The sequence below is a fragment of the Dipteris shenzhenensis genome, chromosome 1 (genome assembly GCF_047967505.1).
Source record: "Dipteris shenzhenensis isolate YYH24624 ecotype China chromosome 1, Dip_SZ_1.0, whole genome shotgun sequence".
Lineage (NCBI taxonomy): Eukaryota > Viridiplantae > Streptophyta > Polypodiopsida > Gleicheniales > Dipteridaceae > Dipteris > Dipteris shenzhenensis.
The window spans coordinates 43,715,007-43,740,016 of NC_141596.1; the positions used below are offsets into that span (position 1 = coordinate 43,715,007).

At 44.8% G+C, this 25,010-nt stretch overlaps 1 protein-coding gene across 1 annotated transcript in view; it reads right to left on the minus strand.

Annotated features, from left to right (window-relative positions):
* The window catches only part of LOC147905894 (signal peptide peptidase), a 65,692-nt gene extending 43,431 nt beyond the window's left edge, over positions 1-22,261 (minus strand). Inside the window, exons 1-6 of the mRNA XM_087382198.1 lie at positions 21,995-22,261; positions 21,667-21,782; positions 21,321-21,472; positions 21,128-21,213; positions 19,734-19,855; positions 15,089-15,139 (exon numbers count right to left, since the gene is read on the minus strand). Of these exons, the coding sequence (XP_087238324.1) occupies positions 15,089-15,139; positions 19,734-19,855; positions 21,128-21,213; positions 21,321-21,472; positions 21,667-21,782; positions 21,995-22,037 (570 nt within the window). The 5' untranslated portion in view covers positions 22,038-22,261. The remainder of the gene's footprint in view (positions 1-15,088; positions 15,140-19,733; positions 19,856-21,127; positions 21,214-21,320; positions 21,473-21,666; positions 21,783-21,994) is intronic.
* Between the last annotated feature and the right edge of the window lie 2,749 nt (positions 22,262-25,010).

Sequence of the window (25,010 nt, forward strand, 5' to 3'; positions counted from 1 at the left end):
AATGGAACCAATGAAACCGGCCTCTAATCACTCAAAAGGCAGTGGAACTAAACCTTTAATCACTTCAGCACTTATTTACAGCTCACAAAGCATATATCACAACCATTAACCATTGCATGATCACCATTTGGCATTTACCCATTTGTTCACAAACAAAACCACTAAAAAAAGGAAGGAGGCTAGAATGCCCCTGCTCAACAAACATAGACAAGTGCACCCGATTGGCCCCAAACACCATGGCGCCCCTTTCAGTATTTCTTTATATTTCACAGTGAAATGATTACAAGTTGCATCTGGGAGATCTTCCCTGCAACTCAGCACACAACCCCAATTCACTGAGCCTTCGCAAGGCTTTCAAGCATAGAACACCATCACATAAGTGCACTTAACCCATAGGCTCAACCCCAAAGGCATTCTCTTTTCCGAGTGCAATTCCATTGGCTGTCCAAATGCAATCACACTGCACCCCAGCTGCACTCTCTTTGGGTGGTTTCCAGATGGCATTCACAAAGCTTTTCAAAACTCCAAAATAAAATCAACAAAGTACCCAACCGAAGAATGACTCATGTAGCACTGCCTAAGCACCTGTGAACCAAGAAAGAGGCGACACACGAGGCCAACCAATAGCTTATGGCAAAAAGAAATTGCAACAGCAAAATCACAACTCACCAAGCCTTGAAAACTCAAACCAAGTCCTCAATTGCCAAGAGGACATAGTAGCCAATGCTCGATTGCATTCTCAACCAAAAAGAAGTGCAAAGGCATGAAGAAAGAGAATTTACAAGAGCCGACCAGCAAGAATTCCACTAAAAAATGTGAAAAGAAGCACTTTTGTCGCGAAGAAATGGGAGTTCTTAGGCTCAAAAGAAGCATGCTTCAGAGAGGAATGCATTGAGAAGGTTTTGGACAAGTTTCATCATCGGAAAGTCCTCCAAAACTGAGAAAAACCAGTCAACCAGTGCGTGGGACCACTCGAAATTCAACAGAAAGCTGTAGCTTTGCAAGAGGAGAGGCCCAAGAGGCTATAGAAGCAAAAAGGTCCAGAAAAAGCCACTTTTGCAAATTCGACCAACAAAAAAAGCGCTCAGCTCTGCCCGTTCTACCAAACGCACGGAGGGAAAAGCATATCACTGCGAAGGGGAGGCAGAGGGGAAGCCATCGGGCCAAACGAAAGTCGAGGAATCCAAACGGGTAAGGAGTTATGAAGAAAAACGGAATTTAGCTGAAGAAGGCTAAAAAACCAGTCCAAAATCTCAACAAAGGGAGAAGATGAGAGAGAAAACCACACATGTGAAGTTTAGAAGGTCCAAGAATGGCAAAGGAGCATGTAGAAGGCACTGGAGCCACTTGAAACTCTAGGGGGGCCACTGAAGGTACATGGTCCTCTAGGGGGCCCATTAAAAATGCCACATCATCATTTTCCAACAACCACTCTTTTAATTCCTTGGAATGCCTTTGGGCCTAAGGATTAATTACACTTATGTACTAGGCACCATGCCGCGTTTAATTACACATTATTAAGCCCACGCTTGGAATTTTAAAACCAAAGTTATCACAGTCTTGTAGTACATTAAAGTACTTAGAATTTCACGCCCCCGTGACATGCTCTATCCAATGAGCATGATGAAATACTTGCTCCATCAAGCTAGCTCCATTCTTGAACCAAGCCTTATGGTATACATCCCGCCTTCTACATCAATGTAAGGAAGAGTAAATCTAGAGGGAACAAGGGGGATAGGGTAGTGGAAGGGAAGGTCAGGAGAAAGCAAAATAAAGAAATGTCTGTTAATGTATATGAAAGGCCAAGAGAGCCCATGAGACCAAGAATTTAAAATGGACATAAGAATACACCCCCATGGGGGAAAATATAGGTATCATCACACCTCCAAAAAGTACTGATGGATCTGAGGAACAAATATGGAAAACTCAGTGTGCAGAAAGTAGTTCCTATTGTGTCATGCTATATGCCATGTATCACGTGTTGGCATGAGCAGCCTAAGCTCAATGTGGGCTTGATTAGGTGTTGGAAATGGTGTGGTCACCTCCCCATCTGTAAGCCCCCATATGAGGAGTGCATGGGGCGATAAACCAAGGAATGATGTGGCGGCCACATGGGCACTTGGCTGCAATGTGGGCAGCATACACACAGCAAAACATGAAAGGATGGGGCTGTCGCATGGACAGCACATGGGCTTCCATGTCATCAGGGCACACAAAGATTTACCCACAGATGTGCCACGTGTCTGTCAAAGGTTGGCTGGAAGCAAGGCGATGACAGAAGTGCCGATGTCAGCAACTGTACGGCACTCTGCAGGATCTGCACTGCACTCATTTCAGGGCCTGTACGGGGCTATACCAGGTCCCCTAGAGCTGGAACATGGCCTGACAGGAGGCGAAACAGCAGAGCTGAATGTGTGTCTGTCTGGAGAAGAGTTTAAGGCCAGAATAAGCCCTGGAACAGGTCGAGGTATAGGGACGATTGCCTGAGCCAGTGGCAGTGGCAGCCTGCCACGTGCCAGGCAGGGGCTTGCAAGGTCCTCAAAATGGAGAGCCCACCTGGTCGGTTTTACAAACTAGGGTGGGTCGGTTGGTAGGGCTGCTAGATCAGCGGAAACCCCTACTGGGTCGGCCAGTTTTGGGGGGCTACCAGCCCCTATAAAAGGGGTCCCTTGGTGCCTCATTCCATATCCACCAGAGCAGCAAGTCATCCAGCAGATTTGGAGCAGCAGACCAGCACATATGGGACCTACATCCAGGAGGTCAGTTGGAGGCTGAAGAGCTCCGCGCATAGCTTGGTAGGGACTGCACACCTAGGCTGGCAGTTAAGGAAGCAAGGACCAGACTCAGCACAAAGACTAAAGTCTACAGAAGCTCGGCAAGGAGCATGCGGGCTTAGGGATCTAGAAGTGCCAAGGAAATAGTAGGGCAACTTTTGGTGAGGACAGAGGATGACAGTTTGGTGGAACGACTCTTTTGTATTGTGTCCTGTTGTGGAAGGAAATATATCTTTCTCTTGGACCATTGTCTACTTACCGGCTCGCGCACACACATGTTTAGCTGCATCAAGCTCGAGTAGAGGCGTAGTCACTAAGAAGTTGACGGATTCTTGAAGCCATGAAATTATATAGAATTGGGTGGTAACAGAGTGTCAAGATACAAGTAAAGAAGTTTTGGATTCCGTAGTTAAACACTTCTGTGTAAATTCTTGGTTAAGTATGCAAATGCCTATGTTACAATGAGGATGTCTGACATTGAGGGATGGTCAGATGAGGAGTCAAAAACCTTTGTGAAGGTGAAGGACAGCATTAAATGCTTGGAGCCCTTAGGTGCTTGGCTGGTATTGCTAGGATACAGAGGAGGATTCTTCAACAGGACCTATGGATTCAGAGTCAGATGGATGTTGTGACCTAGAGGAGGACATCATAGTACACATGGAAGCTTATGTCCACGCAATCTGGAGTTAAGCTTGGGATTTGATTTCTCAAGTACGGTATTTGGTTGCAAACCTTGCCAGATGGAGGGCGGGTTGAAACACCCCCTGAGCCTGGAAGTTCCAAGTTGTTCGCCCATCATGAGGGGGATAGTTGGACGATGTTGGTGTCTGGATTGCTTGAGTTTAAAGACGGGTACGTGACTAAAGGAGGTGGTGCCATCTGGTGCTACCAAAGATGGACCTATGACACCGCAATGTCCGGAGGGCTATGACATAGGAGCTACTGGAGCATCTTCATCGACGTGTTGAGATTGGGCCAAGATGTCTCGGTGAGAGGTCATCTTGGAAATGGTATGGTCACCTCCCCATCTATAAGCCCCTATATAAGGAGAGCATGGGCAGGGCGAACCAAGGAATGAATGGCTGCCACATGGGCAGCACCTTGGCTGCCATGTGGGAAGCATACACATAACAAAACATGAAAGGATGGGGCTGTCACATGGGCAGCACACAATAAGACTTATCTGGCAGTTTGGGCCGCCATGATGGCCAGCAGGGGTACAGATGTGCCACGTGTCTATCAGAGGTTGGATGGAGCATGATTGCGAAGGGAATACAGCCTGGAAGCAAGGCGATGACAAAAATGCTGATGTCGGCAATGTACTGCACTCTGCAGGATCAGTACAGACTGTTTTCAGGGCTTGTACAGGGCTGCAACATGGCCTGTCAGGAGGAACAGTGAAGCTGAATGTGCGCTTGTTTGGAGAAGAGTTTGGAGCTGAAAGAAGCCCTGGAACAGGTCGGGGTATAGGCAGAATTGCCTGGGCCAGTGGCAGCCTGCCACATGGCCAGGCAAATGCCTGCAAGGGCCTCCGACCTGGTCGGTTTTATAGACCAGGGTGGGTCAGTTGTAGGGCTGCTGGTCGTTCAAAACCCCTACTGGGTCGGGCTAGTGTCCATGAGTCCTCTCCGTGGACGGCATGAGACGGCCTGGCGTCTAGATGCTGCACTGATAATACCAGAATGGGATGTATGCTCCTAGAGCCTGAATCGAGGTGTATTCTCATAACATTGCTACCAGGCTCCAAGATTATGGCATCTTTAGCATCTCAGAGGTAGCTAAAAGGCTCAATCAATTGCAATGCATAGGATGCACTTTCTTTCCTAAGTTCTGTAACCAATGCCCTTACTGTAATTAGCTACATTTTTGGTGCTGTGAGACCCAACCATTGTCTTGCAATTGTCTACAAAGATGAGAGTCATGGCATTCAAATCTGTGAGAACAAGGGAGAGTAGAGAGCAAGAGTGAGAGCTGAATAACTGAATAGAAGAACTGAAGTACAAGTGAGAGTGAATTAAGTGACAAAACCCTTATCCTATCCACTAACCGTAGTTAGGGATTGGACTGTGGTTAGGGAGAAAAACCTCAATGAGGGAAAAGTACCCCTAACCTACTTATTACAATACATTGGCCACTGCCTAGAATATAATAATAATTCTAACACCCCCCTGCAGTGCCAATGTGGTGTACAAGGTAGTGATCAATCACCAAAAGGAGATAAGTTTAGGGCACTGCGAAATGCCTCAAACTTCTCACGTGGAAGTGCTTTGGTGAAGATGTCTGCAACATTGTCATGTGTTGACCCATACATCATATTGATCTCCGTTGCATGCAACTTCTCTCTAACATAATGATAATGAACCTCAATGTGCTTCGTGCGAGCATGAAACACACGATTCTTTGCCATTGCTACTGACTATCAGTGAGAATTGGAGAAGGACCCTCCAATAAGAGACAAAGAGCAGCAAACAAATGACGCAGCCAAACACATTCAACTGTCGCTGTGAAAGCTGCCCTGTACTCAGCTTCACATGAGAAAGTAGCCACTGTAGATTGCTTCTTGTTCAGCCAAGAAATGCAAGCTTTGCCCAAAAAGAAACAATTACCACTAGTGGACTACCTAGTATCATAGTCTCCAGCCCAATGTGAATCACTGTAAGCATGCATCTGCAAGTCACCCCCCGGGAAACATCAAGCCATAAGACTTTGTGCCTTGCAAATAACGGAAGATGCGTTTTACAACCTCCCAATGTGTATGGGCTGTGCATATACCTGCTCACCTGAGATACTGCATACTGAATATCGGGCCTTGTATTGCACAAATAGATGAGGCATCCAACAGCCTGGCTGTAAAGTGTGACATCGACTGATTCACCTGCATCATACGTAGTAAGCTTCAGCCCCGGCTACATGGGAGTGGCTATAGGCTTACAATCATGCATGTTAAACCTATCCAAGAGCTTTTGCACATACTTGGATTGAGACATAACAATGCCACACTTGTCTTGTATAAACTGAATCCCCAAACATGCCCAAATCTGTCATGTCAAATTCAGCTTTCAACTCAGCTTTGAAATCTACAATTATTTCCTCATTTGACGCTATCAGCAACATGTCATCTAAAAATATCCCCCCCATCCTTCTTGATGTAGAGGGTGCTTTCCGTGGGACTATTATGTAGCCCCTTACTTGCCAGGAATGCACCAATTTTGGCATATCATGTACATGGGGCTTGTTTCATCCCATATAAAGCTTTATTCAGCTTGCAAACTTGAAGTGCATTGCTAGAAAGTTCAAATCCAGAAGGTTATTTCACATAAACCTCTACAAATCCCCATTAAGGAAAGCTGTTTTTATGTCCAACTGATGGACATTCCAAACAAAATTTGCAGCCATGGCAATAACTAACCTTATGGTGATCATTCGGGATGTAGGAGCAAAAGTCTCCTCATAATCTAAGCTCTTCTTCTGTGCATAGCCTTTGGCAACCAGCCTTGCCTTGTACCTATCAATGGACCCATCTGGCTTCCTTTTCACTTTGAAAACCCATTTGGTACCAATGGCATGCTTCCCAAGTGGCAAGTCCACAAAATCCAATGGACTGCAATTCATTGTGCATGGCATGTATCCAATGCACATTATCCTTGCTTCTTCAAAAGAGTCAGGCTCTTCTTCATCAAGAAGAGTACCTGCATAAGCTGTCTCAACAGAAAGAGCCCCCCCTGCGTGCCTTACTACAAGTCCTGCCAGGCAAATGTGCATCAAGCCTACTCTCCCTGAGGGTCTGTAGCAACCAATTCAGAACTGTTTTGGCTGCATGTATCTCTTGAATCTCTTGCCTGACAACTTCATCCACACCCTGTGGAGGTACAAAATCAGCACGTGGCTGAATCGGGGCATGTGGATCGGGAGGAGGTTGCTGTAAATTCTGATTTTCAGCATGAGCCTCAGCTGGGGAACCAAATGCTATAGGAAGCATCCCCTTGAAAACATCATCTGAAGAAGCTGGAATAGTAAATTCAGCATGTGTATGTGCTGAATTCTCTGAAAAAATAACATCTCTACTCACAAAAATCTTGCGAGAAGCAGGATTGTAGAGACGATAGCCTTTGCTTTGTGTACTATACCCAACAAAAATACACTATTGCCTTATCTGACAACTTATGTCGAAACTCCACAGGCATGTGGGGATATGCAACATAACCAAAACTCTGAAGTGACCCACTGAAGGCTTTCTCCCATGCCATGCCTCATCGGAAGTGATTGTCTTCAAAGCCTTTGTGGAAGCCCGATTCAAAACATAATTTGCACACTATCAAAATACCAAGTGTTCAGTGTCTCATTGACACTAAGAGAGCATGCATCCTTTGAAGTGTCATAACTGCAAGTCAAGAAAGCATATGGGTCATCCTGAAGAGTGGCTGTAGTATCTGAACTATCCACTGGAATATCTGAAATGCAAGACAAAGGCATAGTGCTCTTCCACAAAGTTGGCTATAACATCCCCTCCATCATGTGCATTAGGAGCTAATGCATTGAGATAGCCATACCTGAATCCCTTTTATTTTCTTTAGCTATGCGCTTCTTGCATTCACCAATGTAATGACCTGGCTTCTTGCAATAGTGACAAAGGTGCTTCTTCTTAGGCTTATCTGCATCTCCTTTAGCCTTATAAGAGGGCTGTCCTGAATCAGCTTTATGCTGATGTGCAGGCTGATTGGAATGTTGCTTTTGCTGCCCTTTTCCTTTGGGCTTGAACTTAGAAAGCATGGCATGCTCACCAGCCCGTGTTGCCATATTTCTTCTTGTCTACTCTTCCTGCAACAGAAGTCCTACCAACTCGTGAAAAGAGAGAGGATTGCTGCCCCCCCCCCCCCCCAGTGACAAATTCAGCGAGGTGTGGAAACCAAGATAAGACTCGGGAAGAGAATTCAAAGTGGTGGAAATCATCTCTGAATCCGGAATAACTTCATCTATATTCAGCAGTTGTTCCCTCAAATCCTAAAGTTTTGTGAGGTGAGCATTCATGGAATCTCCCTCATCGATATGCGTATAAGATAGCTCTCTCTTCAGGAAGGAAACTCTGGCATCATTTCTTGCTGCAAACATGCTCTCTAAAATCTCCCAAGCTGCTTTTGAGGGCTATCCCAAATCAGCTTTATGCTGATGTGCGAGCTGGTTGGCATGTTGCTTTTGCTGCCCTTTTCCTTTGGGCTTGAACTTAGAAAGCATGGCATGCTCGCCAGCCCGTGTTGCCATATTTCTTCTTGTTTGCTCTTCCTGCAACAAAAGTCTTACCAACTCGTGAAAAGAGAGAGTATTGTTGCCCCCCCTAAGTGACAAATCAGCGAGGTGTGGAAACCGAGATAAGACTCGGGAAGAAAATTCAGAGTGGTGGTACTCATCTCTGAATCCGGAATAACTTCATCTATAGTCAATAACTGTTCCCTCAAATCCTGAAGTTTTGTGAGGTGAGCATTCATGGAATCTCCCTAATCCATATGCGTATGAGATAGCTCTCTCTTCAGGAAGGAAACTCTGGCATCATTTGTTGCTGCAAACATGCTCTCTAAAATCTCCCAAGCTGCTTTTGAGGTCTTGCATGACCGAATGTGAGGAATAATGAACATCTTGACAGAAAGAAAAATCACAGAAAGAGCTTGTGCATCCCTAGAATCCCATCTTTCCTGCTCTGTTGTGGGAGCCACTGGAGTAGCAGCTACTCCAATTACTTGTGTTGCATTTTGACCTCTACCTCTGCCTACAACTGTAGGAGTGACAAGTGTAGCCACAGATTCCCATCTCCATTGACATAATCCCAGAGATGTTTGCCAACCAAGATGTTGCGAACCATAAAACTCCACAAGGAGTAGTTGGTGCCATCCAACTTATCCTCCTGTGTGAGGACTCCAAACACCTCATTGGGGTTCTTCCGAGCCATTTCTGCCAGAAACTCAAAAAAACGCAGCAAACTAGACAAGTAAAATCCCTTCCTGGGATGTAAAATGCAGCACAACCAGAGTCTACCAAAACATTCTGCCCACAATGACAATTACTGTCACAGCCTATCAAAGACTTGAAATGCACCACAATGCTCTGCAATGCCCAAAAATCTGCAAAGAATATCTGCAAAAAGTGACAAAAGCCTGCAATTTGTGCAATTTGACTCACGCTGAGTCCAAAACTGCTTGCAAATCTCCCAAAATGGTCTTTCAACTGCCAAATTGCATCCGAATGCCAAAAGCCCCAATTTCTTCAAGGAAATTGCATCCAAAGAGGGCAAATTAACTGAAAGCCCCAAAAATGCCTGAAATTGCAGTGCAAAACCAAAAGCCCCAATCATTGAGCTGAAATTGAGTGAAATTGTGGCATGTTCACTAGAAGCCTCAAATGTCACCCAAATTCCAAATTGTCCTTCTTTGGGGCTGTGTGGAGAAAGGTGAAAGTAGCCAAGTGAAAGTTGTCTGAAAGTAATGGAAGAGACAAACGAATGCCCCTAAATGGATGTATTAATTGGAATTTTTGATGTCCCATAGACCTGTTGGTATCCCATGAACACTAATAGACTCTCTTTTCTTTTTGTCTTTGCTTTGTTAGCACGGCCCCACTAGGGGCAGGCTATAGCAACGAGAAAGATTTGTGTCTAAAGCGGAGATCAGCCATGTGGTTTCTTTTTTCATTGAGCAGGGGAGAGTGGTTGCTGGCATCAGGTCTCCCGAAAACTTTCAATCTTGGTTTTGCTCTCCTCCCTATCCATCACTCCCTCCCTCTCCCTCTCGCTCCAATCTCCTCTTCCTTATCATCCTCCCTCTCTCCGTTGGTCTTCATCTTCGCTCGTAACAATCTTTGAGGTAGTATCACCTCAAGTTTTCGAAACCTCATGAATGTCACCTCGACCTAGCATCCAACTTATTCATCGGTTCCGTTTCCCTTGCTCCGATCCAACTTAAAGATCTTGAGACGATGAACCTTACAATGAGAAAGGGCAAGCGACAAAGGGCAATGCTCTAGGCACACCATGCCTCTTCTTATTCTATCCCCTTCTTCCTCTTTTTGATCCGGTCATTCTTACATAGTATGAGAAGGTCACAAGGCAGCTCCCAAGGAGTGCATAAAGCAACTCCAATTATTATAAGATACCTACATTATAGTCTGAAAATGAAGATAATAAGCAGTCATACATCAGTTTAAGATTGAGGGTCTTTTGGTTTGGATTTAAATTCCTTGATGAGGGCCATGTCCTCAGGACATACTGCCATCTTCCATCCTTTCTAGCAGGCTTGACCTTGGCTAATTCCGACTGAGCTTGAGTGGCAGCCCACCTAGGCTGGTTTCTAGACAGCAAGATGGAGAGGATCATTCTGGATGAAAAGTCTACAGACGTTCGAGGTGGAGCACGCAGGCTCGAGTCTAGAGATAGCCAACAGATAGGAGAACTACCTTGTGGTAAGATCAGAGGACCACACCATTGGTGGGACTCTAAATCTATCTCTTTTGTATTGTGTCCATAGCTTTGGACGAAAATATATTATTTTGGTGGTTTCTCTATCTGGTTGGTTCATTGTCTATTGATGAGTCTGCACATCTATTCTATGCACATTAAGTAAAGAAGTTTGTGATTCCACACCCCACACGCACACTGTGTTAGCTGTTGGGCATTACTATCAGTCTTCCGCTGTGCGTACCCTCTCTTGGGTCATTTCTAACAGCCTTCCTATCCTAATCTTTAGTGATTGCTGCATTTGGCTTCATGTTCCTTAATCTCAGCTCGAATGTCAATTTGCCTTTGTACCCGCCTCTACAATTGTTTCCTTCGTGAGGATTTGCACTTCTGTTTGAACACTAATTGGGAGGTGGGAGAAGAGGCCTTGCACGTCTACATTACCTCATCGATTATTGCTTGTGTATTGGGCCCTTCGATCACCTGGATTCAGGCCACCAAACATGCCATCTACAACCTTAGCTCTCGTGGTATCTCCTTGCATAGGGAGAGGGTGTCGCAGCTGCAACTATAGAGTACACATTTTGCCGGTTGAAGTCAAGGCTATAGGAGAAGAAGCAAGAAAAGGGGACTTTGAGGATTCATGTTTGCTCCATATTTAACATATTTGAGTGCATCGCCTAGCTAAGACTAACTCCCTATGTGCACCCCCTAGTTGAGACTACCCCCGAGGTGGGCTGGGGTTTCAACCCTGGGGACACCAACAAAAGGAGTGGAAGTGAAAGGGGGCTGAATTCAACAACGAACTGAGTGAAGACCTAAGACACGACCTAAGTAGAGCAGACCTAAGCGAACGGATACCCGAGGCGAAGGGAGAGACAACCTAAGAGAGAGAGTGGAGCCTGAGAGGCGATGGCTAAAGCAAGTTCTAAGTGGAAGGTCAACGAAAAATTAACGAGGAGCAACGATCAAAGGATCAAAGACGATGAACTTCAACGGGGAGCACCAATCAGAGGATCATAGGCGACGACCTTTAGCGGGAACGAGGATCAACGACCTTTAGCAAGGACCGACGATCTTGGAAATGCTAGAGCAAAGTGACGATCAAACGACCTTCAAGATGCGACAACCTTCAACGGAAGAGGAATAGAGAAGGGAGTGAGCGATAAAGAGAGAGAGACACAGAGAGAGAGAGAGAGAGATGCATTAACGCCTGCGGGAGGCCGGCCTCGTAGGCCTATGAGACAAAGTACAAACCAAAAGTAACTCATACAAGCCATTGTAGGTTGGCTCACTAAGGCCCTTGCTGAGTGCTAAAGTGCTAAACTAGTACCAGCAAAATATCAAAATAGCATCAAGTGCTCAAAGCTAATGCTCCGAGTGCATGTCTAGGTTCCATGTATCCCGACACTCTCTGATGAGACACAAAGAGCTCGTATCTGTGTCTGTCGCACTGTCTCTCGAGGTGGCAGAGGGCGTGGTCTCCCCGATCTCTATATCCGATGGGCTACGTCAAGGGTGACGCCTCGTCTTTGGTGGTCTTTGAGGAGGCCTGAGATACACCAGGGACCTCGATCGTGTGTGCTTTGGTCACTCTCCACGCCGGCCTGTGCGTCTCTCGTCTGGTTCTCACTACTAACCCATGATGCCCTCATCTCATCTAGCTCCTCCTCCTCCTCAACCTCCCCTAGAGTTGACTCAGATGCATAGAATTTTTTGACACGTATCTATGCTCAGTCGACCTCAGTATCCTATGGGATCAACCACGGTAGCTCTCTGGTCTGTCGCACCTGTGTCGTCGCATCTCAATCAAGTAGAGCCCAATGCAAACCTGGTCGAAAAAATGGATCAGCCATGTAAGCGGACCAAAGCCATGCCCATCCTGAAAGAGACAGTGGTACCATCTCGGGACTCATAGTAGACTGGATAGACATAGAAAATGCTCCTCTGTCTCGACCTCCCCCATCGTGCATAGTGTACATATCCTCAACTCTCAGAGTGTGCCTACAGCTCTCCGTACGTCAAAGGGACGAAACTCGTAACTATCCAATGGCTATCCTCAGTGCATGCGAGAATCTTCTATCCTGAGGTATTGAGGTCCGATTATGAGACCACTCCGAGATCCTCAAGAAGTGGTCATGGTAGAACTGGATCTTGGTGGGGAGCTCTGGTCTTTCCCCCAAGCCAGAGACGTATGGAGCTCGAGGAGGTCCAACCATACGATACGATTGATCTCATCTCGTGTGATCAGCTCGGGCGGTGCATCCATGCTATACTAAAAGGGAGGAAGTTTATCCATCTAAATGCCGTGGCTATCAAACCATGTGGACACTAGTGCATACCATGCCGTATCAATACCGCGCTCTGCTAGTCGTCTAGATGACTCTAGTGCTAGTCTCGGTAATATCCACCGGGATAAGGCCCAAACTCTGTGGAGGAATGTCCCTGTCTGAAAGATGGCATCAACTTGGAGAGGAATCATGGCGAACTCTCCCGGTATAATCTGATGGGCAACTTAAGGCTTGCTCCGAATCATCATGGATCCCATAGTCACCTATAGTGTGTAGTGTGTAGCCTATCAAATCTCTTCCACTATGTCATTGAAAGGTCACTCCCTCATAAAGGTGATGCATACATGGCAGTCGGTCTCACCAGAGTGTCAAAAAGCCAACCCTTTGTCGGGGGATCCTGGAAGTGCGTGTGAAAGCACTACCTCTCTAGTCGCGCTAGAGCACCCCGTCCTCACATGAGTCGTGCTATAGCTGCATGGGTCATCGTGAGGACTGACCCTGTGAACATTGCCCCCAAATACGTGTATGACTGCACTATCTCCACTAGCTCACCTCAATAAGTGAAACTATGTCGATGAAGCACTGCTCGTGAGGTGTTGAAGGATCATAACCTTGGTCTTCCCAAGGTTAACTGTCAAGTCTCTCTTTCTACAGAACACCCCCAAAGCCTCCAGATGTTACTTCAATCCCTCTGATGAGGATGATATAAGGACTATGTCATTTGCGTACAGCAACATCTGTACCATTAAGTCATTCAGAAATAAACTCTCTCCTCCTAGGCGGTCTACAAAGGATGTAATCTCATCGATATATAGCCCCAAAAGAGTCGGTGAAAGGAGGCAACCTTGCTTCACTCTGATAAGGTTCTCAATCCAACCCGATAGACCTCCTGGGGCACGTATTCTCCCTCTGACGGACTCATATAGGCTCATTACCCCCCAGATCATGACCTCTGGGAGCTGTAACTCCTGTAATCTCCTTATCAAGCGAGAACATGAAATAGTATCGAAGGCCTTCCGAAAGTCTACAAAGCAAGTGTAGACTTTCTGACATCTCAACTTCGCCTCCTCAATGAGAGAGAGAGAGAGAGAGAGAGAGAGAGAGGTCTTAATGTCCGCGAGAGGCCTCACGGGCCTCTAGGAAAGAGTACTACGCTAGGACCCTTGCTAGGTACTAAACTATGATGATCTGATGAACTCAAGGTGGCTCTCCAGTGAGTGGTAAATATATCTCGACTCTGCGCCTATGGGGCTGTCTCGCACTGTGGTGGGAGGCGCGGTCTCCTCAATCTCTGAACCCGCTGAGCTATGTCCAAAGTGATTCCTCGTCTCTGGCGGTTTCCTCTGAAGAAAGCTGTGATAGGCCAAACCTCAATAGAGTGATCCACACATCTCTCATATCAACGAGCTGCTTCTCCTCCACTCAGTTGTACCTTGGAGCTGGCTCAAATGCATATAAGTATGTGGCGCATCTCTGTACTCGATCAGCCTCTGTATCTATATCATGTGATCCGGTCGCCTCGTGCTACTCTCTAATCTGTAGTAGTAGTGTCTCCATGTGCATCTCAAATTAGTAGAGCCCAATGCAGACCTGGTCATGGCAATTGATCAGTTGAGAGTGGGCCAAAGCCGCTCACCTCCTGATAGAGATAGAGGTATTGCCCTCGAATCTCCTAGTAGGCTGGGTAGGCACAAAGAAAATATTCCTCTATCTCAACCCCCCCAATGTGCATAGCATACAAATCCGCTACTCTCTGGGTATACTTACTGCACTTCCCCGTCTCAACCCTCAGCTGATGGGACAAAACCCGCATTTGTTCAATGGCGATCCTCAGTGCATGTGAGACTCCTCTGTCCTCAAGATACTCGGATCTGATGATGCATGTTAGAGCAAACAAACTTTAATGTCTTGAACATGATTGTTGCACGTCATTGCCGTGCTCATTGATTTCTTATGCAACACTATGCTGGACATTAAACTATTACTTTTTATATTCCTCCATCCAAAGGGCAAAACAGCATTGCCTTTGCTATAGGTAAACTTAGCCTATATAGCTACATAACAAACAACCATTTACGTGTTTTTTCATGCAAGAATTTTGCCTGGGACCGTGCTCTTGCCATAATAGATTTCGCTTCTCAACAACACATGGAGATTGTGATTGAGCAGAATTAAAGAAACAAATGGTATGATGAGCCTGGACCAAAATTTCAGTGTTTAATAGTGTCTGAGGACTTACTCCCACTCCATCCCAAATCATGAGATACAAACATCTGAGCGCAGTTATGCTTACATGTAGAACATTTGGTCATTAATCTTCACAATTACCGGAAAGAATGCTCCAAGACATGGTCAAATTTTCTAGAAACATTGTGAAACCTCTGTAATTTAAAAAAGAAAATATATCTTATTGTTATAGCATGCTGTGCTGCATGAGCTAGTAGTACTCCACATAAACATCCACTCAAAAGTTGACAATTACGGGAACAGATTAGAAGTCTTCACAACCGTTTAAACTACCTTGCTAAGGATTAATTTCTATTCCCGCTAGCCCGTAAGAATGAATTTACCAAAAGCCTTACCAAAAGGATTGCACCAATCTTGAAAGAGCCCAACGAAAGCATCTCTATCCCCTGAAAGTAGACCCAACATCAAAGGAGGAAAACAACTTCAGTCCTTGTCAAACGTAGTAAATACCAACCACATGCAAGAGAGAGACCAAGCAGCTGTAGGGAAAAGGGGTTTTTATTTTTTTTTTTGGGGGGGGGGGGGGGGGGACACCAACAGAGAGAGCGAGATAGGAGAAGAGAGAAAAAAAAAATGTATTTCTCACATCTATACCCAGACCTCAAATTGATTTCCGTCAAAGACAAGTCATAAAGCTATGTGGCATCTCAGCAAGGCACAGCCGATCTTTTCTGAATAAACTATGGCATAAGAGGGATGAGCATTTCAATTATACAAACTTTGATTCATTGAAAAAAGCACTATGATAATGAGTCTTATTGTGTGCAAAGTAAGTTTCCAACATCTTGGCCCAAAAATACGCTGGAAGGCTGGGCAGACATGCGTGGAGAAGACATGGAGGATTGGCCAGGGAAAATAGTCTGATTGGGATGGTACGGTGCCTGGACCAATGGCCAGGTCAAAAGGCAGCCAACCAGGTAAGATCTCAGGACGCTAGTGGGTCTGGAAAAGTCAGCTGATTTAGAGGCTGACTGGTAGGGTATTTCATGGTCTTTTGGGCCACATAAAAGGGAGCCCTTCAGGGCTCATCCAGGAGGATACAAAGGTAGCAAGGCAACTGGCTGAGTGCAGCTACGAGGAGCTCACAGATCTTCACCATTGGCTGCAGTTACAGCAGCAAGAAAGACGATCACAGATGGTGCGTGTCTTGGTTGGTCCAGCTTGCTGCCTTGTTGCTGAGTCGCGGCTGAGTTGGAGATGTTGTGGAGGACAATGGCCGCCCGTTGCTCGTTGTTCAGCTTGTGGCCTTGCGTTGACTTGCGAGCTTGAAGTGCAGATACTGCAGCATGCTTTGGATCTTGGTACTAGCTGCTAGCGTAGATGGAGACAGTCCAAGTTGGATGGCATAGGAGCTATGGCAAAGGTTGATGGAGCTGCCCTGAGGAGAGAGCTTTTGACTGTGGTAAGAGTCGCCACCACCTCTTCGTGCTTCGTTGCAGCTTTGTAGAGCATGTTGTTTTAGAGAGCTTCAGTTTTTTTAGCGTGACGAAGGCCCAAATGAAGTCATAGGATTACTATGGAATTGCAAGCCGTGATGGATGCCTGAGCAACTGACGGAAAGGAATTCGAGACCCGTAGCGCTGAAAAAAGCGCTAGTTGTTTGGAAGGAACCAGCAAGCAAAACCACAAAGAGAGGACCGCCATTCGATTCACTATCTCTTCCAACGTTACCTTGTGATTCCAGGCAGGCACCCAACGGGAGCTGAAGGGACTCGTGACAGTAAAGATAAGCTACGCAGGTATATGACGGACGAATCTCAAAGGGTTTTTTTTCGAGGACTTGTGGCGCTGGATAGCGTTAGTCATTCCGAAAGGGCTAACCATAAAGTCACGCAGAGAACACCGCCAATCGCTTCGCCATCTTCCCCATTCATGGAATCTGCACATAGATGATGTGTAAGTCATCGGCTGACGTGGCACACACATGTGGATGACATGGCCTTGACTGACACGTGTCAGTTGAGGTGGCTGACTGTGGTTAGGGTAATCCTGTTAATGTAACTGCAGTTAGTTGACCATGGTTTGGTTGACCCTGGTTAGTTGACATTGGTTAGTTGAGCCAGTACCCAGTTAGCCTAACCCTAGTCCAGTTAGCCTGACCTAATCAGACCAATTTGGTTAGTGTAACCAGACTGTGATCAGTCCAGTTACTCTGGTTAGAGCTCAGTTCCAGACTAACCAGACCAGAGCCAGTTAGTCTGGTTAGTGTAACCAGTCGGTTACTCATCCAGTTACTGTCATAGAAAAAAAAGAAAAAAAAAGACAGTTGCAGAGACAGTTTTTGCCATCAGATTCCACCCATCTGTCAGTCATTTTACTGTCAGAAAATCAGAGATTTGCTGAGTATAAAAGATGCACGCCTTTGCATAGAAAAAGGGGACAACAGATGTATTTTCAGTGCTTTCTGCAGCAGCCAGAAAAGGGGCAATAGTAAGTGAATGCTTAAGCAACTTTGGTGGTTTTTGCATTGAGTTGACAGCCTGACACTGGCACGAGTTGTGAATGCAATACACCTCTAGTTGAGGTATTCTTCTCAAGAAAGAAAAGGCTGAGTGCATCAGTTGCATACACGGTGAAAACTCCTGTTTCACTTTGCTGTGACCCATCGGCTGTAGTGGAGGGTCTCCCTTTGTTCTGCCTTCCTTTTCACGCAGCAGCGAGCTAATTGCTTTTTTCTGAAGATCAACCTTGACAGTGACCCTTGGTCTGGCAAGAGGGGCTCAAATGGCAGCACCTTCGACTCCCAATACTGTTAAGGTTTTGCTCTCTCCGGAGGATAAGCAACAAGTTCAAAGTGCAATGGAGGCTATTCAAGATAGGACCCTGGTAGGCCGGATTGTTGGGCTCACCCCGTCCAAGCGACAGATTCGGGATTGGCTTCAGGCGAGTTTAGCCCTAGGGGATAACCACATCCAAGAGGTTACCATCTATGGGAGAGGGGTCTTCCTTCTCCAACTGAGCTCCCCAGAGACCACCTTGTCACTTGTGGAGCAGAGCCCTATCTTTCTTGGTCGTCATCTGGTCTTCCTCTCCCCTTGGTACCATGGCTTCACAGTGGCGGACATGGACACGACTCACCACGGCAGCCACAGTGGTCATAGATGATGGGGTCCCTACGCTCAAGGTGATTGTGAACACCCCCAAGACGCTTCCTGAGGAGATCCTTCTAGAGATCTTGGATGGAGGCGAGCTACATCAGAGAGTTGAGGTTTATGGGCTTCCAGGCCAATGCCTCTGATGCAGACAGATGGGACACTTAGCTCGGGACTACATGAGGCTAGGGTAGGGATCCTCCTCACCCTAGGCAGGAGCAGGGGGCTCTCCCTCAACCCCAGCAAGGGCAGAGACAGATTCTATGTCGGAGAATGAGCCATGCATAGGGGTGGAGCCACCGGTATTCTAGTAGGGACTAACCTCTCAGACCACTCCCCTATCGTTCTTCACCTACAGCAGCCCTGTCGTGGCCTGCCGCAGAGAGGGGTCCGCATTCCAAATGCTTTGCTCCTGGAGGAGGAGGTACAGTAGAGTATTACAGCTATTTGGCAACAGCCTGAGTCCCTCCCGCAGAGCGGGTGGGCCATGTGGGCAGCTGAGCCGATTCAGCGGAGCAGTGAGGAGCTTCGCACCCATGCTATGCACCACCGTCATACTCTTCAGGAGAGAGAGAGGGCTTTGCGGCGGGACTTGGCCTCCATTGAACGTCTTCAGGAGCAGGATTCAGAGTCGCAGTTGTTAGCAGACCGGTATGAGTGCACTCGCTTGGAGCTTCACGATACAGAGGTGAGACACGCTAAGTACTCTACCGCTCCTCTAGATCTCGGTGGGTACAGCAGGGTTACAAGATGACCAGGCAGTTCTTTCAGGCCACGGGCCCTAGATCAGCTAGCACACACTTGGCTCCTTAGCATGAAAAGACTACTTTTATATAGCTTCATAAGCCTAGAACAAACACAACTTCTCAATTTGTGAGTTGTTAAAAGCCATAGGCAAGCAGAAAAGAGCAAATAAAGTGGTGGAGGATAAGCATAGGATGGAGAAGGCTCATGGGATACAAACATGATGTTTAATAGCCTTACAGAGTCGTCTTTGATTGATTGCAACGTGTATCTTGTTGCTTTTGCTATAACTTTGTTCTCACACTCGCACAACTATGCCATATTCTTGAGGACCATATGCCTACCAGGGACTCTAATGCCTCTGAACATGCGAATCGCTACCTTAAGGATTATTGACCTCTTAAGGATATCTTTTAACCTAATCTAAAAACCCTTAACAACTAAAGAACCTGAAAATTATAATGGAGACGCTTAAATTCACATACATGAAAGATTTAACCCATACTCTTCCCCTTCTTGACCTCCAATGCATCTTTAATTTGAGAAGTTTTGGAGACTCATACACCCATACTCAATAGAATCCCTCTAGCCGTTGTGTTTGCGGTCCTTGACGCTGTGCTAATACACACTTTACCTTAGACGCTCCAATGAAATTGGAGGTTGGATTGGATGAATTAGGACATCAAATCTCGCTCTACAAGAGTTTATGGTGCTCCTAGAAGTAAAACAATGAAAGAAAGGTTTCAGCCATATAAGCATTCAAATCTAGATTTCCACCCATAGGGACAATGCCTTGTAAAGGTGAATGATCCAAGGTAGCAAGAGGATCACTACATTTGAGGCAGCTCCCAAATAATCGGGACCATCTAGGTTTGGCATCACTTACAAAAATACAAGACCAAATCAAACAAGAGCAGTCAACAAATGCCAAGCAAGAAAAAAGTCGAAGGGAAAGGTGGTAGAGAAGGGGGACAGGGGGGGGGAGAGAGAGAGAGAGAGAAAGAAAGAGAGAGAGAGAGAGAGAGAGTTTTTTACTTTCTAGTTTTGGGGAGGTAATGTTTGAAAAGACAAGCATAAACATTAGATAGACGGTAACACCATGATATTATATAAGTAATGATGCAAAGATCATTTGTGCGAATACCTGTATTGAAAAGGCCAACCCCAAGACGTTGTTTGCCAACCAATGCTTTTTCACCACATACCACAAGCAAAAAAAAGTAGCTGGTATTCCAGCTATGAGCTCTGATAACGTCAACTGTATACCTGTCCAATCCATGACAATAGAAAACACTTCATAAGAAAGGGAATCTCAATACTATAGGGAATCTAAGGGACATTACCAAAAACTTCAACTAGCCCAAATATTAGGTACAAGGTTGTTAAAAACGAAATAGTTGAAGCCTCTCATATGATACAGTACAGTTTATGCCACTTGTTTTCCATTCACACTTAAGCACTAACCTTGTAAAAGAGGTTATAGGGATAGCATTCATAAACACACGACAAGATGACAATCATGTTAAGCTTGACTAGCCACAGAGGTTATAGGGATAGCATTCATAAACACACGACAAGATGACAATCATGTTAAGCTTGACTAGCCACAGGCACAGCTTTTGGTACAAAAACAAATAACATTACAAGGATAACAAAACGTAGCAAGAGAGCGTTCCAAGGCCACTACATAGGTGGAATATTGCCATCCCTTCCAATCTTCTTTTTTACATACTTACATGTGTCCATACATACATATAAATAGGTTCCTCATACCTCTTATCCGCTCCTCTAAGACTTCATACCTTGGAGTATATTTATCAGACAAGGAATGAGGCCACGCTCTCTTTCTTAAAGAGAGAACTTGATAAGATGTTGAAGGGGATTCAATGTTAGATCATTTGACTAGGAGCTTAGAGAACGACTAGTGACATTGATGAGGTCACACCCAACAGTCAGCTTAAATCTACGACTCTAAACTCTTTGCCATAGACATATTTGAGTTTTTGCACTTTCTGAATTTGTTCATGAGAGGGACTACAGCTCCACTCACTTTTCAACGTCTCTCCCAAAGACGAGTCCTCGCGTTTTGGGAGAGTCCTATGTAATACCATACAATGACAATCGTGTTTAGTTTTATCCTAAATGCTATGCTTTCTAAGACACCAAGAGGTGCCACATGGGATATATCATTTCATGACTATTAGTCTGTCCAATGTAATACCTACAGTGGCAGTTGTGACTGTCTATGTTTAATTTGTCCTAAATCGTGTGCTTTATGTGCCCTTCGGTTAACAAATGAAGAGGTGCCACATGAGATATATCATTTTCACAAGTGCTCCATTTTATGTAAACTCGTTGCCAAAATTTATCCTCCAAAAATCACGTTACAAGCACAGAATAGACTTTTTGAACAAAATATAACACACTGAACTTGAAGACCAAAGCTGTAGGGTTTAAAATGCCTTGTTGACCCTGAAAAAAAGAATAAGGCACAATGCATAAGAGAGCTGCATGCTGGCCAATTAAGTGTTTACATACTCTGAACAAAAGGGATACTCAGCGGGAAGGAGCACTCAGTGAACTGCTTGGGGAAAACTTTCTCAGCAGCTGGCAAAATGGTTGCTCTGCATGTGCCATAAACACAAAATATGAGTCCTAAAAAGGATCAGGAATAGAGGATCGCATAAGAGGGAACGACGTAAAACAATAACACAAAAATAGCAAGGCTTACGTCAAAGCAAGAATCCCTAACGCGAAGAAGTACAGCGTGAGCACAGTGTTGATTAAGTCCTTCGGTAGGAACTTGAAAAGCAAAAAGAGCGAAAGGAGCACAGCGCTCCCAATAAAAGGGAAGCGCATTGCATGTTCTTTAGACATAGTTTCCTGCAAAAACGAAAACCCGTTAAGTAAAAATTACCACGATGTACTTGTCCATGATTTAATCATTCAATGTCAATAATATATTAAATTTCAACTTGAGATGAAATGCCCATTGTAGCGGGCAAAAAGGCATTCAACTGGAGATAAAATGCCCATTCTAGCTGGCAAAAAGGGATTTAGCCAGCAATCGCACTTACAGACGGAGGAGCCGGCTTGACTGAGCGATAACAACCAATAAAGACAGTCAGGCACGCCGTTAGAACGACGTTCAAGTTGGGATTGACTTTGACAAAAAGAGGAGCGACGGTAATCCCTGCACATCCCCGTGACCAGAGTAAGATCTAAGATACTCAGCAGGATTTCAGGAAGGATCCGGAAAATTAAACAGATTAGGCTAAGGAAAAAACTCAAATTCCTTGATAGAATTGTTCCAGAGCAAGAAAGCGGCAAAAGCACAAAGGATTTCACAGAAACGGTGAATGGAAATCGGCAGAGGAGGTTCAGCAATCAGGCGACGGCACTCACCAATGAGAGCAAAGGAAGCTAGGCGCTCAAGAAACGACGCCATCGATGCCAAAACCGCAGCAATCGAAATCAAAGCTTCTTCGTGGGATGCCGACCTGTTGTTGCTTTGAATACTTTTCGATGGAAGGTCGGCAGAGCTTGTTCTCGACGACCGTCCTGCTTCCGCTTCAATACTCTCTTTAGCTTTATGGAGTGTAACGTACTACACAATCATGACTTTTATCAATTAGACTCATCCTTATGTGTGCCCATTGCTCATTATGATGGAGTCTACACAAATCATTACTTAATCACACTAGAGTCATTCCACAAACTCGTCATATTTTGGCTTGCCCTCCAATAGCCATAGCAATCGTTCCCGTTCTGTAAAGCAGAAATTCGAAACTTTTAGGATTAATTTGCTTCCACAATAGTTTTGATGCTTTGATTGGCTCCTGTCAACAAGTGGGAGTTTTGTGCACTAATGGCTTTGGGACGAGTTTGGCACTGAGCATTCAAGACTTCGGGCCCCTCGTTTTTATTGTCATTCCCTCTCTCTCTCTCTCTCTCTCTCTCCATTCACAACCTCCTTTGTTTTACATTTTTGGGCAGGCCTTATGAGTGACAAGAGTCATTCATTTCTTTCACTTGTTATGTTTGCTTGCTTGCAGGGACTTCGAATGCATCCAATACACACCACAAGCCCACCAATGCATTTCACAAAGATTTGCCACCATCAATCTCTTGAGCCACACTCACTCAACTGTGTTGGGAAAGTTGCCCTGTACTCAACTTCACACAGGATGAGGTTACCGAAGTGGATTGTTTCTTGCTTAATCATGGTGGTTTGCAACATCTACTCCTATACATGCTAACGTCAGAGTACTATTGCTGTGGCATGAAATCCAGTGTTCCAATTACTTTTGAACTAGATGGCTCATTGGTGACTATTCACTGAGGCGAAACGGGGGGCAAGGCAAGTAGTGCTCCTGTGATGGATGGCACAAATGTATTTTTTTCAAGGCCAAGTGGTATATTTGTTCTTGATTGCTTCAAAAAAGAAGTGGGAAATTCAAATTTACACCTACAGGACATAGAGATGACTAACCCAGGCATCGTGTCACTTAGCTCAAACCAGACTCTACCCCTATTAACCTTTACAACCTCCCTTTCCCATCCCCTTTTTTAACTTTACCACACCTCAGATACCAAGGTCCCATCTCTGGCATGGGTCTAGGACTTAGCCACCTTGTGCTTCCAAGTTGTTTTAACAATCCAACAAAAGTACTTGTTCTGAAGATGAATGTAATCAAACTTAAAGGAGAGATCCAATAATCTATCAACCTTAATAGGAATAGCAAAGGTCTATTTCAATGGAAACGATGTGATAAAGAAAGCTAAACAGTATCTCACCCTTTAAATGTGGTTTCATCCACCAGCGTCCTTTCAAGGCATGGGACGTGTCAATCCTACTCGCTTGTAAAATGATCCCCTACCTACTTATTAGTGTAAGTGAACTCTCGAAGACCTTCATCAAGTAGATTAGCACAATCAAATCCTTGACCAAGCTACTCCATACATCAGTTTTAAGTGAGCAATAAGCCATGTTCCAATCATATGCCAACATCCATGGACCCCATGCAATTCCCTCCAGAATTCTCCCACAAGGCCACTCTTGCTCAAGTATCATTGGGGGCATAAATGTTACACATCCCCAAAAAGGGTTTTTACTATTACTTTAAGTAGGACCGTTTTCACCTAGCCGTAATGACCATTTATCTCTCTTGATACTTTTTAAGCTATATGGCTCCCATAAATTATTAAAGCTACTCTTCCACATCCCTTTAGGCAAAGTTGATGAAGGGAGGGAAATCATATCTCTTAACAAACTCCCAAAAGAAGTTCAATTCATCACATTTAATTTTGTGTAATTTTAGAATGTCTAGTATTTGTTTAAGAATAAGTTAGAGAAAACCTACTTGCTTTTATGTGCTCCAACACCCATGTAGATTCCAAGAAATCTACTCCACTACCTTTGTGGGCTTTGACCTTGCATCCCACTCTATTAACCCTCCCCTCATTTCACAAAGACCTTGAAGCGATCACATGAACCTAGAGGTGCTTCTTGGTTGCATCCTTGGCCATTTTCAACAAAAAAGAAAGGCGAGTATGAGAGAAAGAGGGCACATCTAGGTAGAGAAGGAGAGCAAAAGACGACAGACTAATGGTACACTACATTACTTGAAAAGAATGAATTCACCTTTAGGGTTTTGGCTTTATGACTTTATAATACCATCTCTCCAAAATTTAATACTTAAACAAGGAAGCATTAATAATAAATTATTTATGTCAAAGATGATAGATCTCTTTTGAAGTTGCAAATGGAGTCTCCCCTCCCCTTGAAGTTTGTAGTAAATTGTATGGTCTACATTGAATGCTATGTATCCTTGATTTTAAAAGTACTAGTCAATTTTGCTTTGTGAGTTTTCAATTTTGTTCCATTTGTGTCAGCACCATTTTGTTTCCTTGCATGTGGACCTTCTTTAGGAGAGGATCAACATACTTGCATTATGTCATGAAAGTGTTTTCAATGTTTCTCCAAAATTCAATGCCCAAATAATAATGCCTAAATCTCTGTGTCAAATTTTGATAATCGGTCTCTTTTACTTTGCATAGGCCTTAATGTGAGTAAGATTAAGATCTATGCAAAGTATCATACCCATCAGATATCATTTGTATGGTTGGGAATGCATTTGTCCCATCAGATATCATTTGCATGGTCGGGCATGCATTTTTTTCCTTGTTTCTTACATGCATAAGTGTTAAAAAATATGCATCGGCATGCTTTTAGCCTCTATGTGTGTGTCTGATGGGTATGATACTTTACATAGGCCTTAATCTTACTCAAATTAAAGCGTGTGAAAAGTATCAATTTGATCAAATACCATTTGCATGGTTAGGCATGCATATTTCCTTGTTTCTTACCATGCATCATGCGTAAGTGTGAAAAGATATGCATCAGTGTGCTTCTAGCCTT